Source organism: Cyprinodon tularosa, unplaced genomic scaffold (genome assembly GCF_016077235.1).
Source record: "Cyprinodon tularosa strain WSP-4 unplaced genomic scaffold, ASM1607723v1 ctg372, whole genome shotgun sequence".
Classification (NCBI taxonomy): domain Eukaryota; kingdom Metazoa; phylum Chordata; class Actinopteri; order Cyprinodontiformes; family Cyprinodontidae; genus Cyprinodon; species Cyprinodon tularosa.
Genome location: NW_024039088.1, coordinates 783,294 through 796,923, shown reverse-complemented (window position 1 = coordinate 796,923; position 13,630 = coordinate 783,294). Strand labels below are relative to the sequence as shown.

The window sequence follows — 13,630 nt, the reverse complement described above, 5'->3', positions numbered from 1 at the left end:
GGTCCACCCTTTGCAGCTAGAACAGCTTCAACTCTTCTGGGAAGGCTGTCCACAAGGTTTAGGAGTGTGTTTATGGGAATTTTTGACCATTCTTCCAGAAGCGCATTTGTGAGGTCGCACACTGATGTTGGACGAGAAGGCCTGGCTCTCAGTCTCCGCTCTAATTCATCCCAAAGGTGTTCTATCGGGTTGAGGTCAGGACTCTGTGCAGGCCAGTCAAGTTCATCCACACCAGACTCTGTCATCCATGTCTTTATGGACCTTGCTTTGTGCACTGGTGCACAGTCATGTTGGAAGAGGAAGGGGCCAGCTCCAAACTGTTCCCACAAAGTTGGGAGCATGGAATTGTCCAAAATGTCTTGGTATGCTGAAGCATTCAGAGTTCCTTTCACTGGAACTAAGGGGCCAAGCCCAGCTCCTGAAAAACAACCTCACACCATAATCCCCCCTCCACCAAACTTTACACTTGGCACAATGCAGTCAGACAAGTACCGTTCTCCTGGCAACCGCCAAACCCAGACCCGTCCATCAGATTGCCAGATGGAGAAGCGCGATTCGTCACTCCAGAGAACGCGTCTCCACTGCTCTAGAGTCCAGTGGCGGCGTGCTTTACACCACCGCATCCGACGCTTTGCATTGCACTTGGTGATGTATGGCTTGGATGCAGCTGCTCGACCATGGAAACCCATTCCATGAAGCTCTCTGCGCACTGTTCTTGAGCTAATCTGAAGGCCACATGAAGTTTGGAGGTCTGTAGTGATTGACTCTGCAGAAAGTTGGCGACCTCTTCGCACTATGCGCGTCAGCATCCGCTGACCCCGCTCCGTCAGTTTACGTGGCCTACCACTTCGTGGCTGAGTTGCTGTCGTTCCCAAACACTTCCATTTTCTTATAATACAGCTGACAGTTGACTGTGGAATATTTAGGAGCGAGGAAATTTCACGACTGGATTTGTTGCACAGGTGGCATCCTATCACAGTTCCACGCTGGAATTCACTGAGCTCCTGAGAGCGACCCATTCTTTCACAAATGTTTGTAAAAACAGTCTGCATGCCTAGGTGCTTGAATTTATACACCTGTGGCCATGGAAGTGATTGGAACACCTGATTCCAATAATTTGGATGGGTGAGCAAATACTTTTGGCAATATAGTGTATGTTAAGACAAGCAAAAACAATGGCACACTTCAGGGTTGCAGCAGTGCTTTAGATGCTATTCAATAAAGTTTGAATTTTACAACATTGGATGGAGCTTTAAAATAATATGTCAACAAAGAAATTAACATTTGAGCTTATAACATGTTCAAAATAATTCAAAATTAATAAGACTTTACACTTATTTTTCTCTCCACTGAAATTACTATTTTGAATTGCACTACTATCTGGGAAACCCTAGATGGGGTTGGGTGGCTTGGGATAGAAGGATTACATAGGAATGTCATAGTGCCGACATAGACATAAATAAAACCTGAGTCTCCTGGTAACCTGGTATGTTTTCTGAGAAGCTTAATGTTTAGTAACCTGCCAATTTGAGCAACCACAATGTACAACATTTTTAAATACCTCCTTGTATTAAAGTTACTTTTAAGTAAACACTATAGTTACCTCTATTGCTCCATTAAGGATTTTCTTGAGTAATCCAAGGAAATCCTTCTAGTGGGTACTTTCAAAGCCCATCAAATACACTGCTGACGGATCTATATTTGTGGTAAAAAAAAAAAAAAAAAAAGGAAACGACGCTGAAGCGATACTATGCTCTGAGTGACCCAGGAGGCCTGTTGAATCTCTGATCTATCCTATGCTCACTGATCCAGAAACTGAGCTGATGATACTCTGTCCGGATCAAACAATAGCCCAAGAAGACAGCATGCATTTGGGGGATAAGGCTCGGACACGTGGAAACAATCTCTCCTGGCAGCATGTTCGGGTCATCAGTGGCATACTTGATGTTCAGAGCATGAGCCAATGCATGTCTCCAGTGCTAACTGAGAAGTGAGCGGCTTGTGCGACACATTTTTCAGCTAGCTCTTTCCTGTTGGGAATGGGGACAGGCTGGGGACACTTAGTCTGTGTTCAAATTGTTGAAGCGATTTGCCAGAAGACTAGAGTCAAACACATCCTGTTCATGTGTTAGTGATTATCCACTCGACATCCTTAATAACATCCTTGATAGATTACTGTGATTCTAATCCCCTAAGATTTGCAAACAAATGAGCTCAGAGGGAAACGGATATTTTTCCTCAGGTTGTTGAGAGAGGATTATATGTTCTTTCATCCTTCAACTCTTCTCTAAACCTGCTCCCATGTTTTCTTTTCTCCCTTTCTTTTTGGTTCAACAGGTATGAGGCAGAGAATGCATTTTTCTTCAGTCTCAACTTAGCTGACTTCAACATCATAGACACTCTGGGAGTCGGTGGCTTTGGACGCGTTGAGCTGGTATGAAACAGTAACATTAACATAAAGAATTAAGATCCATAATGATTATCTTTAAAGCTGTCGGGCAAGCTCTACAGATCCAAACACATAGACCATTATGCAATTCTTTTGGCCGCAGGTTCAGCTTAAGAGTGACGAGAACAAGACCTTTGCCATGAAGATCTTGAAGAAGCGACACATTGTTGACACAAGACAGCAGGAGCACATTCGATCTGAGAAGCTCATAATGCAAGAGGCCCACTCTGACTTCATTGTCAGGTATATACCCTGAACGACCTTTTTAAAAGCAATGCAGATCATAAAATGCTCATGTTTTAATTCTTTGTTAACTTGCAGACAGATATCCAATGGTTTGAGTATAAAGATTTTACTATTTTAACTCACAAAGCATGACTTTGCTATTGAGGTTTTCATTTGGTGAATGTCTAAATTAACTGCAGTTAGAATGATGCATCTGGAACATATAAGTAACCAAAGAAATCATGAAGCTGGGAATCGGTGCATCTCCATCTTCAGAATACTTTTCAAAGGAGTCGTGTCAGCAGAGCTGTGCGACCCATGGATGGTTCCATACCCACTTACTCCATATAATAAAACAGCTCTTTAAAAATTCAGGAAATGTTCTTTTATCCATTGATTTTAGGTTAAACTTTCACAACAGCAGTAAGCTTTTGCTATTCCCCAGTTAGATACTATTTCATGTTTCTGTATTTCTTAGCTGTTAGAGATAAACTGTATTGTTTTTGGGTTTTTTTTCTAGACTGTATAGGACATTTAAAGACAGCAAATACCTCTACATGTTGATGGAAGCATGTTTAGGAGGCGAACTATGGACCATACTTCGAGACCGGTAGGACCTTTTACACCAGATCTAATTAGTTTGGTTGCATCATTGATTAATGAGACAGAATGAAATGCAATGCAATTGTTTTTTCAAGGCCTTTGATTATTTCACTGTGCCACCGTGAAATTTGTCTGCAAACCCTTTTTTGATGCTGTCTGAGTCAAAATGTCTCAAGCTGATCAACATTAAGCTCTATTTTTCTGTTGTGTATTTAGGGGATCTTTTGAGGACTCGACCACCAGGTTTTACACAGCTTGTGTGGTGGAAGCCTTTGCTTATCTGCATTCCAAAGGTATTATCTACAGAGACCTGAAACCAGAGAATCTTATATTGGACCACAGGGGTTATGCCAAACTGGTAAGAAATCAGTATGTAATACCTACCAATGATACAATTTCTCTTTTTATTTATTTGAGTAAATCATATCAAAAGTAAAAAATTAGATTTTCGTTTTTAAATTTAAAAAGAAATATGAACCCACCAGTAAAGGCTCTGCAAATTAAAGAATAATATATGATGAAATGTAGATTTCATTGATATGTAATGTTTCCACCACCTTTTCCTATCTCCTCATAAAGAAACTGCTTTATGAATTAAAACACCTAACTGGTTTCTTTCAGTATTTGAAAAACAGCAAACAGCTGCATTGTGGTATCTTGCAATAAATGTGTGATTTACTCAAAAAAATTTTCACAGCACTTTAGATGTTGAAAGAATTGCAATTGACAGCGTTTTCCGTTTCTTATCAGGTGGACTTTGGCTTTGCCAAAAAGATCGGATTTGGAAAGAAGACCTGGACCTTCTGTGGGACACCGGAGTATGTAGCACCAGAGATCATTCTAAATAAAGGCCATGACATCTCAGCCGACTACTGGTCTCTTGGAATCCTCATGTTTGAGCTGTTGACCGGCAGGTACATAACAGCCTGGAGCTGTTTGTCTGTTCATAAAAAGAAAAGTCACCTATTTTGTAAAGCTAATAACAACTTTAGCTGATTTTGACTTCTCTTTAAAAACCTTAATTGAAATGTTGCAAAACACTCCAAGTACACAAGAGAGGAGTTGCTATGGAAAAATTAAATCAATATAGTTCAATACTTTCAACTCTCTGTAGCAACTTATATTAACAGCACGGTTAGTAAATTTGCATTATTGACTGCAAATAGTAGACTTCCTGTGTATTACCTAGATAATGCTTTTAAACCCCACACTGGGACATAAAATATGCACCATTTAGCCTTCTTTACACTGAAAGAAGTTTGCTGAGGGGTATTCAGGTTAGCCAGACCTGGTGCCTTGTCAAAGAAGACTAATCGGGCAAACTAAAAATCTGCTCAACCCTCTCACCAGATAATATGTCTTTGTTTACCATTTCCTGGTGCAACATACAGAAATATTCAATTTTGGGATTGGATTATTACATCAAGCTAATAAAAACATAGATGATACAGAATTTAGGTTTAATAAAATGTAAGTTTAATACCTGCTTATATATTATTTTCAAAATGTGCTTTTGGTATGAAAAACAAGCCTTGTCTATTGCAATATTTAGGTTTACTGAATATTAATTACAATGCTGCATTTGTTAGAAATTATTAATTAAAACCCTATTATTAATATTTGACAGATGCATCTCGAATTGTTTGTTGTGATACACACCTATTTGCCCAAAACTTATATTGGCCTCTTTTATATAGCCCTCCTTTCTCTGGCCCCGATCCAATGAAAACCTACAACATCATCCTGAGAGGCATTGATATGATTGAATTTCCAAAGAAAATCACCAAAAATGCTGCCAACCTTATCAAAAAGCTATGCAGGTAAGAGTCATTACTTCCAACCATTATTGTTTGTGCATTTTATTATTTGCTGAATCTTGCCATTTTTCCCCTTTAGGGATAATCCTTGTGAAAGACTTGGAAACTTAAAAAATGGTGTCAAAGATATCCAAAAGCACAAGTGAGCAAACTTCCATAGAGAACTTCCCTTTTTTGAGTTTTGTGTTTCTGTGTTATATTAACTTCTTGCTGTTATTCTTTCAGATGGTTTGAGGGCTTTAATTGGGAGGGTTTAAAAAAGGGGACATTAACACCTCCTATAATCCCTAATGTGAGTGAACTGCTGAAATTCATTCTCATTAAAAAATTTCTCTTAGTTGTGCTCACATGTCCTCTCAAATAGCATCATATTCACAAAATACCTTGAGTGTGTTTTAAATTTTATTGTTATTTTCTATCTGTCCCATTAAGGTCACATCAGCAGTCGACACGAGTAACTTCGACAACTTCCCTGAGGACAATGAGGACCCGCCTCCTGACGATAACTCTGGCTGGGATGTCGACTTTTGAAATTTGCCTCTAGCCACTAAAAACCAAAAGCAACTTTTCTTTTGCTGGCTTTTATTGGCTTGGAAGCCATCTTTGAGGACCTCGGTGTTTGTTCAAATAATGCATTAAAAATGAAAGAGGAGATATGGAAATAGTGATGGATGGCAAACCCTCTGGGTCACCGATATGCCTTTTTTTCACTGTGGCTCTGGATAAAGCATTTATAATGGGACTGCTGTAGCACTTCCTCAGTGTTGTCTTTTACTCAATTATATAGGTAAAGAAAGCACAGGGATTCTTTGACATTAACATACGTACAGCATAAGCTGATACTGGAGCCAGTTTTTTCCCCTGTAACAGGGGAAGGTGTTTAGTGGATGTATAAATGTGTAATAACTTATGTAAGTTTGAAATCTAGGGATAATAGGACAGTGGGAAACATGGAGGGTCGCTCAGAAATGGAGCAGTCTTCTAGTCGATTTTCTTTACAAAGTCTGTATCCCTGCAAATCTATTTGCAGGGCTTTGGGATAGCTTACAATGTTAGTGCAATTGCTGCCTGTTTTTTTGACATGCAGCTACTTGTTACAATCTATGATACTTTCCACAGATGTACACACTCTAGTTTCCAGTGATCAAGTGCTCAAGACTAACTTGAATGTCAAAGATTCTCTTCTTATTTAGCATAGCTGCCTAGCACAATGCTATGTGTGGCACATAGTGTTTAAACATACAAGTTACATTGTCATACATTAACACAACCCTTAGAAATGAAATACATAGTGCACCTCCTATGAGATTTATATTCCTTGAAAAGCACAAAAAGTGTGCATCAGTGAAGAGATGTGACTCTAAGTGCCCCGCTTAAAGCTTGTTGATCACACACCTGCACATATGACAGCTTGGCTAGTATCTCCATGGAACAGTGTGTCATTATGCACTTAAGACCATTAACTGAAAAGTCTGTTTTACACTTTATTTTGAGTCAATCCTTTATTTTAGTTTTTTTCATACTATCACAGCTACATTCTGTTTTTTTTTTTTTTTTTTTTTTGTCTTTTTCGGCCCTGTGGCCTGCCACCAAACCCAGATGTTTCCTGTATGCTCTTGTACAGCTCTGAAATAACTGTGAACCTGGTTTCAGTGTCTTTGGTGCTGTTGGTGAATTATGAACAGCGATGTTGAGATGATAGTCCTGGTTATTGTTTTGGTATTGTAATTTTCTATTTTTTTTTTTTTTTTAGTGCCAGATTATGTTGTAATGTAATTGCTGTCATTATTTAGAGAAATGGAGACTTGTAAGTTTTCAAATTTAAGTGAAGGTCTTGATGGTATTTTAAACTTCCAATTATTGTAATTTGACTATCTCTCATTGTTAGAGTCAGGTGTTACCAAACTCTCTCTGAGAACCAGCTTTATAACTCTGTTTAGGTGGCTTCCACAATATAAATGCAGATACATTTGCAGACACAAGGTAAAGATATTTAAAAAGCCTTAAAAAAATTCACCATAGTCTCAGAATTACCAATAAAAAAAATCCAACCTTTAATTTGATTTAATTTATTTACTAGAATATAGACTTGTAAAGAGATTCTCCTGTGACCAATCCTCTTTGCACACTATGTCCTGGTTGTCTACAGTCTTTATGCCCTATCTTATGCTTTTAATTCTTTAGCTAACTTCATAGGTTTTCATAGGATTCAAGCCTGGACTTTGTGTTAGCCATGGATGAAACTTGATTTTGCCTGGTGAAAATTTTCCAAGTTCCCGTCTCAGTGCACCTCTGGAGTTCATTTAAATATCCTGGCACGACAAAGATGCAGGAATTCATATAAAATCGTTCTGTTCGCTCTAGAAATGGAACAGTCCAACTACATCACAGATCCTCCACTATATTGACAGTGGGTATAATAAGCTTTCCATGTATCAGCTGTTGCAAATCTAACCTACCAATAATCCTTGTTGATGTATTGCTGGATCTTAAAGCCAAAGTAAATATTACCTAAAGTCCATGAGGTGGCGATCTCTCACTTCCCTGCCAACTTTTTACTGTGGCAGGTAAACATGGAGTCCCCATCTTTACTAGTGGGAATTTATGCCATATCTTTACACACACCAAAAACTTCTGGTTTAGTATTTCCTGGAAACCATAATCAGCTTCAACAACAGAAGAGTTTTAAGAAAATGCTTCCATTAATTTAGTTTTAAAAGGTTTATAGAAATACCAACGATGGTGCAACCAGGATTTTTTTAAACAACTACTTCTTTATGTAGTTTTTACTGACCAAATTAAATGTTGGATTTTCTTACATTTTCAATTATAAGATTATTCTACTGCAAAAGATGAAGAATTTTTTTTTTAGTTTTTTTTTTTTTTTTTTTTTGACTCATCTCCATCTGAGGCTTAAACATTTTGGTTTACGTATTTATTTGACACAGACGGCCGAAGAAAAGAAGGAATACTTCTTTTATAAAGACTCATTTTTAATTACAATTCAAAGTTCACCTGAAATGCTACACCTGTCACAGTTCAAAATCTGAAAATAAAGTCAAACAGAATGTAAGTGCCTTAAGTCAACGGCATAAAAAATAAGCATCACATGACCTTTGAAATGCTGCATGAACAAATAAACACCTCAGAACCATATGTTATCTTTAACTGCTGCATTTTACCATTGTTATAATAAACTGCTTAGTACCTAAAAAGGAGAAACTAATTGAAGGATCAATGAAGATAGATTCAAGAAATGTACTCTTCAGGATAAGATAAATTTAATAAAGAAACTGAAGAAAATAAATGTTAACCAGACTCAGCTGCAATGACATTGTTTTCTATTTTTCTGTGATCTGAAGAAATCAACCACTTATGGCCTGATATAAAACACCAATGAGCAATAATGGTGATTCAAAGGGTCCTTCCATAACCACTCACAGCTAAGAAATCTTCATAATCAGAGGGTAGGGATAATTCTCAGTTAACATAGGATATGTAAATTTAACTCTAAGTTTGTAGTTTATTAGAAAATCAAATATCAAACTTACCCAAAGGAATTCAAAGACATTTACTAAGTTTCACCTTAAATGATAGAAAACAGAATAGAATGGAAATCTAAATTGTGTGCATATGTTTTATGTACTCTACTCTTTGGTTGTTTGTTTGTCACAATGCCTTATGTTTTTCACCTCTTTCCAATTCAATGTTTTTTTTTTCTTCTAAAAAGCCTTCTGCTATGTTACAGAGTATCAGCCTTGTGTTTTGCTGTTTTTTTTTCTTCTTTTTGCTGGTATTTACTTTCAGAGTGCCACGTGTAAGACTTTTTAAAAAAAATAGAGAGTAAAAAAAGAATACATTTGAGTCACGTTTGTCTGTTATTTTTGTCCTCACTGCTGGGGCATGATATCATCACAAAGAAATGAGTTCCAGTGATAATGTGGAGATCTTTTACTAATGATGCATATTAATCTTTTTGTAGATGTAGATGATGCATAACAAGCAAGGAAAATGGATAAAGAGAGGAATCTGATGGGGGTTTAATAGCACCTTATCTGTGATGTCTTGATGACTGGGTCAGGGTAATTCCAGAGAGTTTAAAATGAATCCAAATTTCAAGACATTTTAAATGTTATGCTTTGAGGTTGCATTGCTGCAGACCAGTCGAGGTGTCCGTTCTGACACATTTTTATTGGCAGGCATAAGAAATAAAGATGATGGATGCATGGATGGATTGGATACAAGTGGGACACCAGTACAGGTTGTAGTCTAAGTCTAAGGATGCCCTATAAGTCAAGCAAATGGAGACAACTTATTGATTTGAGAAAAGTTATCCTGGGCAATGCTGCCGATCACCTCTGTTTTAAAAGCAAAAACAAAACAAGTTATTTTTGTAGTAACAACTCCTCTACTAAATTATTCCAAAAGCCTTGTTGAAACTAATGTGCAGACTCATAATGCCACCTGACTACAATATACAATTACTTTAAATCAGCACCTTAATATATACTTGCTAAAATATGTTTTATTTTATTTTTTATTGCTCTTTATAATTTAGAGAATATTCTCCACAAAACACTTGGGACAATTGTTCTAAATGTGTTATATAACACATTTTGAAAGTGAAGGAAAGTAGTTAAATTTTATCCTTGCAGTTCACCCGAGCTACCGCAGGAGGGAGCGCCTTGTCTCCCAGAAAATCTCCCAGAGAAAGACCCCGGGTCTTCTCTGAACTGTAATAATCCGTCCTAGAGTTAATTACATCCACTTAGAAGTAAATTGAGATGATTCAGCTCTTTGTTATTCGCACAACAGAAATCCGTTTAGAGCAGGGACAGTGGATTGGCTTTAGCCATAACAACAGGGTGACACTTCTAAGAGATCAAAGGAGAGCTACGTGCATCAAAGGACCTCCACCTTACCTGCTCTGACATTTAGTAAGGTGAGGGAAAAAAGGCCCACTTCAAAAGATATGCATCAATTCAAACCCGCAAAGTGCTGTGCATTTGTGTGATGTCCAAGGTCGGATCATGCCTCCTCACAAACACTCAACCCCATCTCACACATGTTTGTATCAAGAGTGACCAGCAGATGACGTTCAAGAGCAGATCAGCTGGGATAATAAAAACGTTTTAATTTGCCTTTTGCTGAAAACATTTTTATTTACACCCATCAAACCAGAATCATAACCAAAAAATTGAGAAGCAGTATTCTCATGCGTAAAAATCAGGGTTACATGGGTTCTAACATTGGTTTACCTTTTTAGGTTGGTATCTTTTTACCTTTTTTATCTCTCTTTTCTTTATCTGCCTTTAAAATGCAACTGCCATACAATTTTATGCTTTTCTTTTCTAATCTATTAGAGTAAATCTCTTTATTTTCTTGACACCCAAACCTGATAGGCCTCTACAAATAAAGTTTCCCCAAGAGCCTATCGGGATGCTGGAGCCCGAACAGGGCATGGAGCAGATCAGAGTCTCCTTTAATCTCAATGTGCCAGTCACTCCTTAAAGGCTTCCCCCATTAATTCGGTAAACTATTCACACCTCTTAATGCCACTCACATCCTAAACACATTGATGTCCACGGCTGGTGTAATCAAGCACACTTTGGTGGATAATTGCAACCTTTTGCAAATCACAAGGATCAAATAGAGTGGTTAATGGACCAAAGTAACTTCAATCTCTATGGTCCTGAAAGTGCCAAAGGGTAGACCCTTCTTGGATGTCAAAGAAGCTGAAACCACACAGAATCAAATAAGCCCACATGTGGACCTTTGTCAAGACGTGTTATAAATAAACTGCTATTAAAATTAGAGATAAAGTTTTTTTTTTTATCCTAAGAAAATACATTTTTTTTAGGATTGCAAGGTTCTTTTTTTAAATCCCGTTTAGTACCTGTAAAATTGCATGAGAATCCAAATTTACAATTAAAAACGTTTTATTTGTAAAGAGGGCGATTAAAATATTCCAAACATAACTTCAAAGCTTAGTTGCGTTTGTTTTGTACTTAAACAAAACAGATTCGATTTCAAATGCTGGTATTAATTTAGTGAGGAATAGTTTGTGGTGAAGTTTATGGATGAATGTTTCCTGCGCATCGTTGATGGGTATTCAGACAGACTCTGCGGGTCATTATCATTCCACAAACACTGCGGAGCCTCGATCTGTGCAAAGGATGGCTATTTCTGTACAGCAGGGCTGTTTGAAATTCCACCCCCTCCGCCTTTGTTGTGCACAGCAAGGGGCGGGAAGACAAACAGGTCTACATGTATAAAGAGATCATCCTCAAGACTTTTTAGAGTCAGGAGGCATCCGACCGTTGCGCCATAACTGTCTGGGAAACTTTGGGATATCAGCGCCTTTTGGACTTTGTCACTTTTCACCATTCAGCAGAAAATAAAGGATTCATTTTTTCTCTTTTTATGTCTGTTAAAGAGCTGAAAAGAAGCATCATGCTGATGCCCTTAGCGCACCACATCTTGGCTTTGCAGCTCATTCTGTTTGGATACTGTGGAGACGTTTACGCGGGAGCAGCCCTGAAGAACTCCAACGCGATAAAAACCTTAACTGGTGCGGGCAAAAGTGCGGACACAGTTAGTCCAAGTCCGCGCACCTCACCACCCGGTGGCACGGGGCACAGATCACCCATGGATACTTTGCAGGTAAGGGAACATTTCTCTGGATGCAGGTCAAAGCTGTGCGTAAAATCACGCACGGCTTTTATGTTAAGCTTGTTTTTCTGCTGCAGCAGTCAGGTGGTTGCACGGATGATGAGGACTGCGGAGGTGATGAGTTCTGCAATGACGCCCGTGGTGTTTGCCTGCCGTGCCGCAAGTGCAGGAAGCGCTGTGTAAGGGACTCGATGTGCTGCGCAGGAAATCGCTGCATCAACGGTGAGCAGGAAATTCTATCCTGACATAAGACATATGATGACATATAAGTGATGCACCTGATTCATAACTGTTCATTGATGGTGAAATTCAATGATTACTGTTTAAATTGCTTATTGGTTGTCTATTGTGACAAAGTTTTTTTTAACAATCTCATTCCTGTGTAGGTGTTTGTCAGGTAAATGACATTCATAACTCAGACTCTTTTGTCACCACTGGCTGGCATAAACACAACAACACCATGGAGCATCAAGGAAAGAGAACACCCACAGCCCCTGGCTTTCAACCAAACTCTGTCAAAGGTGTGTTACCTGTCCCCACTAACAAGTCTTGTGTCACAGAGTAAACAGGAGGTTTTAGAAATCTTAGAATATAACAAATTTCGAATCTGCTTCTATCTCCAGGTCAGGAGGGAGATGCGTGTCTAAGATCCAGTGACTGCTCTAAGGGTCTGTGCTGTGCCAGACACTTTTGGTCCCGCATCTGCAAGCCCGTGCTGACAGAGGGCCAGGTGTGTACGCGTCACCGCAGGAAAGGCAACCATGGCTTGGAGCTGTTCCAGCGCTGCGACTGTGGTGAAGGCCTGGTGTGTCGGCAGGAGAAAGGAGAGCGAGATCAGGGTGTCAGCAGGACTGCAGCGCGGAACCTACACACCTGTCAGAGACGCTGACACAACCACACGGACAGAGAGACAGAAAAATAAAAACCCACATCCACTCACACACAAAGACACACATCGATAAATCAGTGACAGACACTGCAGACACTGACAAATCCTCCTCTTCAGACCTTGTGTTCACCAAAGATGCTGACACACACCAGACAGCCTACACCTGAGACATTCTTTCCTGCCGAAATTGCTGACAACAATACATCACCTGGAAGGATGGACATGAATCCTGGAAAGTGATACACCCACAGGGACACAACATTGTAAGGCCAGCTTTTCCTAAACCCCATCAACAGGTGGAGAATCAAAAAACAGAAAGTGACATTCCAGAAGGATGATTCGAGTCGTCAGTGGCAGAACTGCTTTTGTTTCTCTTTTTTGGAACTTCAAGCCACTCTTTTTGCAGTAAATTACTGTATTGTAAATAATCCTGCAGGTGGCACTTATTTGTCCCATTGATTTAAATCAACAGTAGTATTATAAAAGACATGGAGATGCATGTTTTGTAAATATGTTACATAAAAAGTTTAAAATATATTGTTTTATAAGAAACTATGTAAAGAAAATGTGAATATTTGTTCTATTAAATGTCTCATCATAACCTGGCTCTTGCTGTCCATATTTTCTGTTTTTATATGCAACAGTTATTTAAACTGAAATTAATTTAGTTTAAACACAGTCTAAAAAAATAAATAGCAAATATCTTATTCTTTCAGAAGAAAGTAAAAAATGCTTGTCGCCCAACTTCTAGTCTAGCATGAACGGCAGGTTGAAGTGCAGTAGGCAGCCCTCCTGGTATTTTTAGTGTAAATCCAGTCTTAGAATTTATTATGATCTTAGAGATTGTATTTTACTTTTTAAGCAAATTTGATGAACATTTTAAACTTTTGTAATGACTATAAATACTTGCTTGGTTAATCTGAACAGGTTAATCAGGTTTGATAAAGACTTCAAACACTCTAAAACTAGCAGTTT

General features: G+C 38.5%; 2 protein-coding genes across 4 annotated transcripts in view; both read left to right on the top strand.

Annotated features, from left to right (window-relative positions):
- LOC119790862 (cGMP-dependent protein kinase 1) overlaps positions 1-7,980 on the top strand; it is a 121,529-nt gene extending 113,549 nt beyond the window's left edge. For both annotated transcript variants that reach the window (XM_038296594.1, XM_038296593.1), the window contains exons 10-18: positions 2,338-2,434; positions 2,553-2,692; positions 3,195-3,284; positions 3,494-3,635; positions 4,028-4,191; positions 4,975-5,097; positions 5,174-5,236; positions 5,320-5,386; positions 5,527-7,980. In XM_038296594.1, the coding sequence (XP_038152522.1) occupies positions 2,338-2,434; positions 2,553-2,692; positions 3,195-3,284; positions 3,494-3,635; positions 4,028-4,191; positions 4,975-5,097; positions 5,174-5,236; positions 5,320-5,386; positions 5,527-5,625 (985 nt within the window). In that variant the 3' untranslated portion in view covers positions 5,626-7,980. The remainder of the gene's footprint in view (positions 1-2,337; positions 2,435-2,552; positions 2,693-3,194; positions 3,285-3,493; positions 3,636-4,027; positions 4,192-4,974; positions 5,098-5,173; positions 5,237-5,319; positions 5,387-5,526) is intronic.
- A 3,394-nt stretch (positions 7,981-11,374) lies between these two features.
- Positions 11,375-13,261, top strand: LOC119790852 (dickkopf-related protein 1-like). 2 transcript variants are annotated; one of them, XM_038296583.1, is made up of 4 exons: positions 11,375-11,757; positions 11,847-11,988; positions 12,153-12,287; positions 12,390-13,261. In XM_038296583.1, exons 1-4 carry the CDS (start codon positions 11,518-11,520, stop codon positions 12,653-12,655), a joined length of 783 nt encoding a protein of 260 aa, XP_038152511.1. In that variant the 5' UTR covers positions 11,375-11,517; the 3' UTR covers positions 12,656-13,261. The 2 variants fall into 2 exon arrangements, with proteins under 2 accessions (XP_038152511.1, XP_038152510.1); XM_038296582.1 differs by having other exon boundaries at positions 11,378-11,757; positions 11,844-11,988.
- The last annotated feature ends 369 nt before the right edge of the window (positions 13,262-13,630 follow it).

Excerpts from the sequence above, each read along its gene's own strand:
- LOC119790852 (XM_038296582.1), top strand. The coding sequence starts at position 11,518 with ATGTCTGTTAAAGAGCTGAAAAGAAGCATCATGCTGATGCCCTTAGCG. Across the intron at positions 11,758-11,843 it reads CACCCATGGATACTTTGCAG|CAGTCAGGTGGTTGCACGGA; the intron begins GTAAGGGAACAT and ends TTTCTGCTGCAG. Across the intron at positions 12,288-12,389 it reads TCAACCAAACTCTGTCAAAG|GTCAGGAGGGAGATGCGTGT; the intron begins GTGTGTTACCTG and ends TTCTATCTCCAG.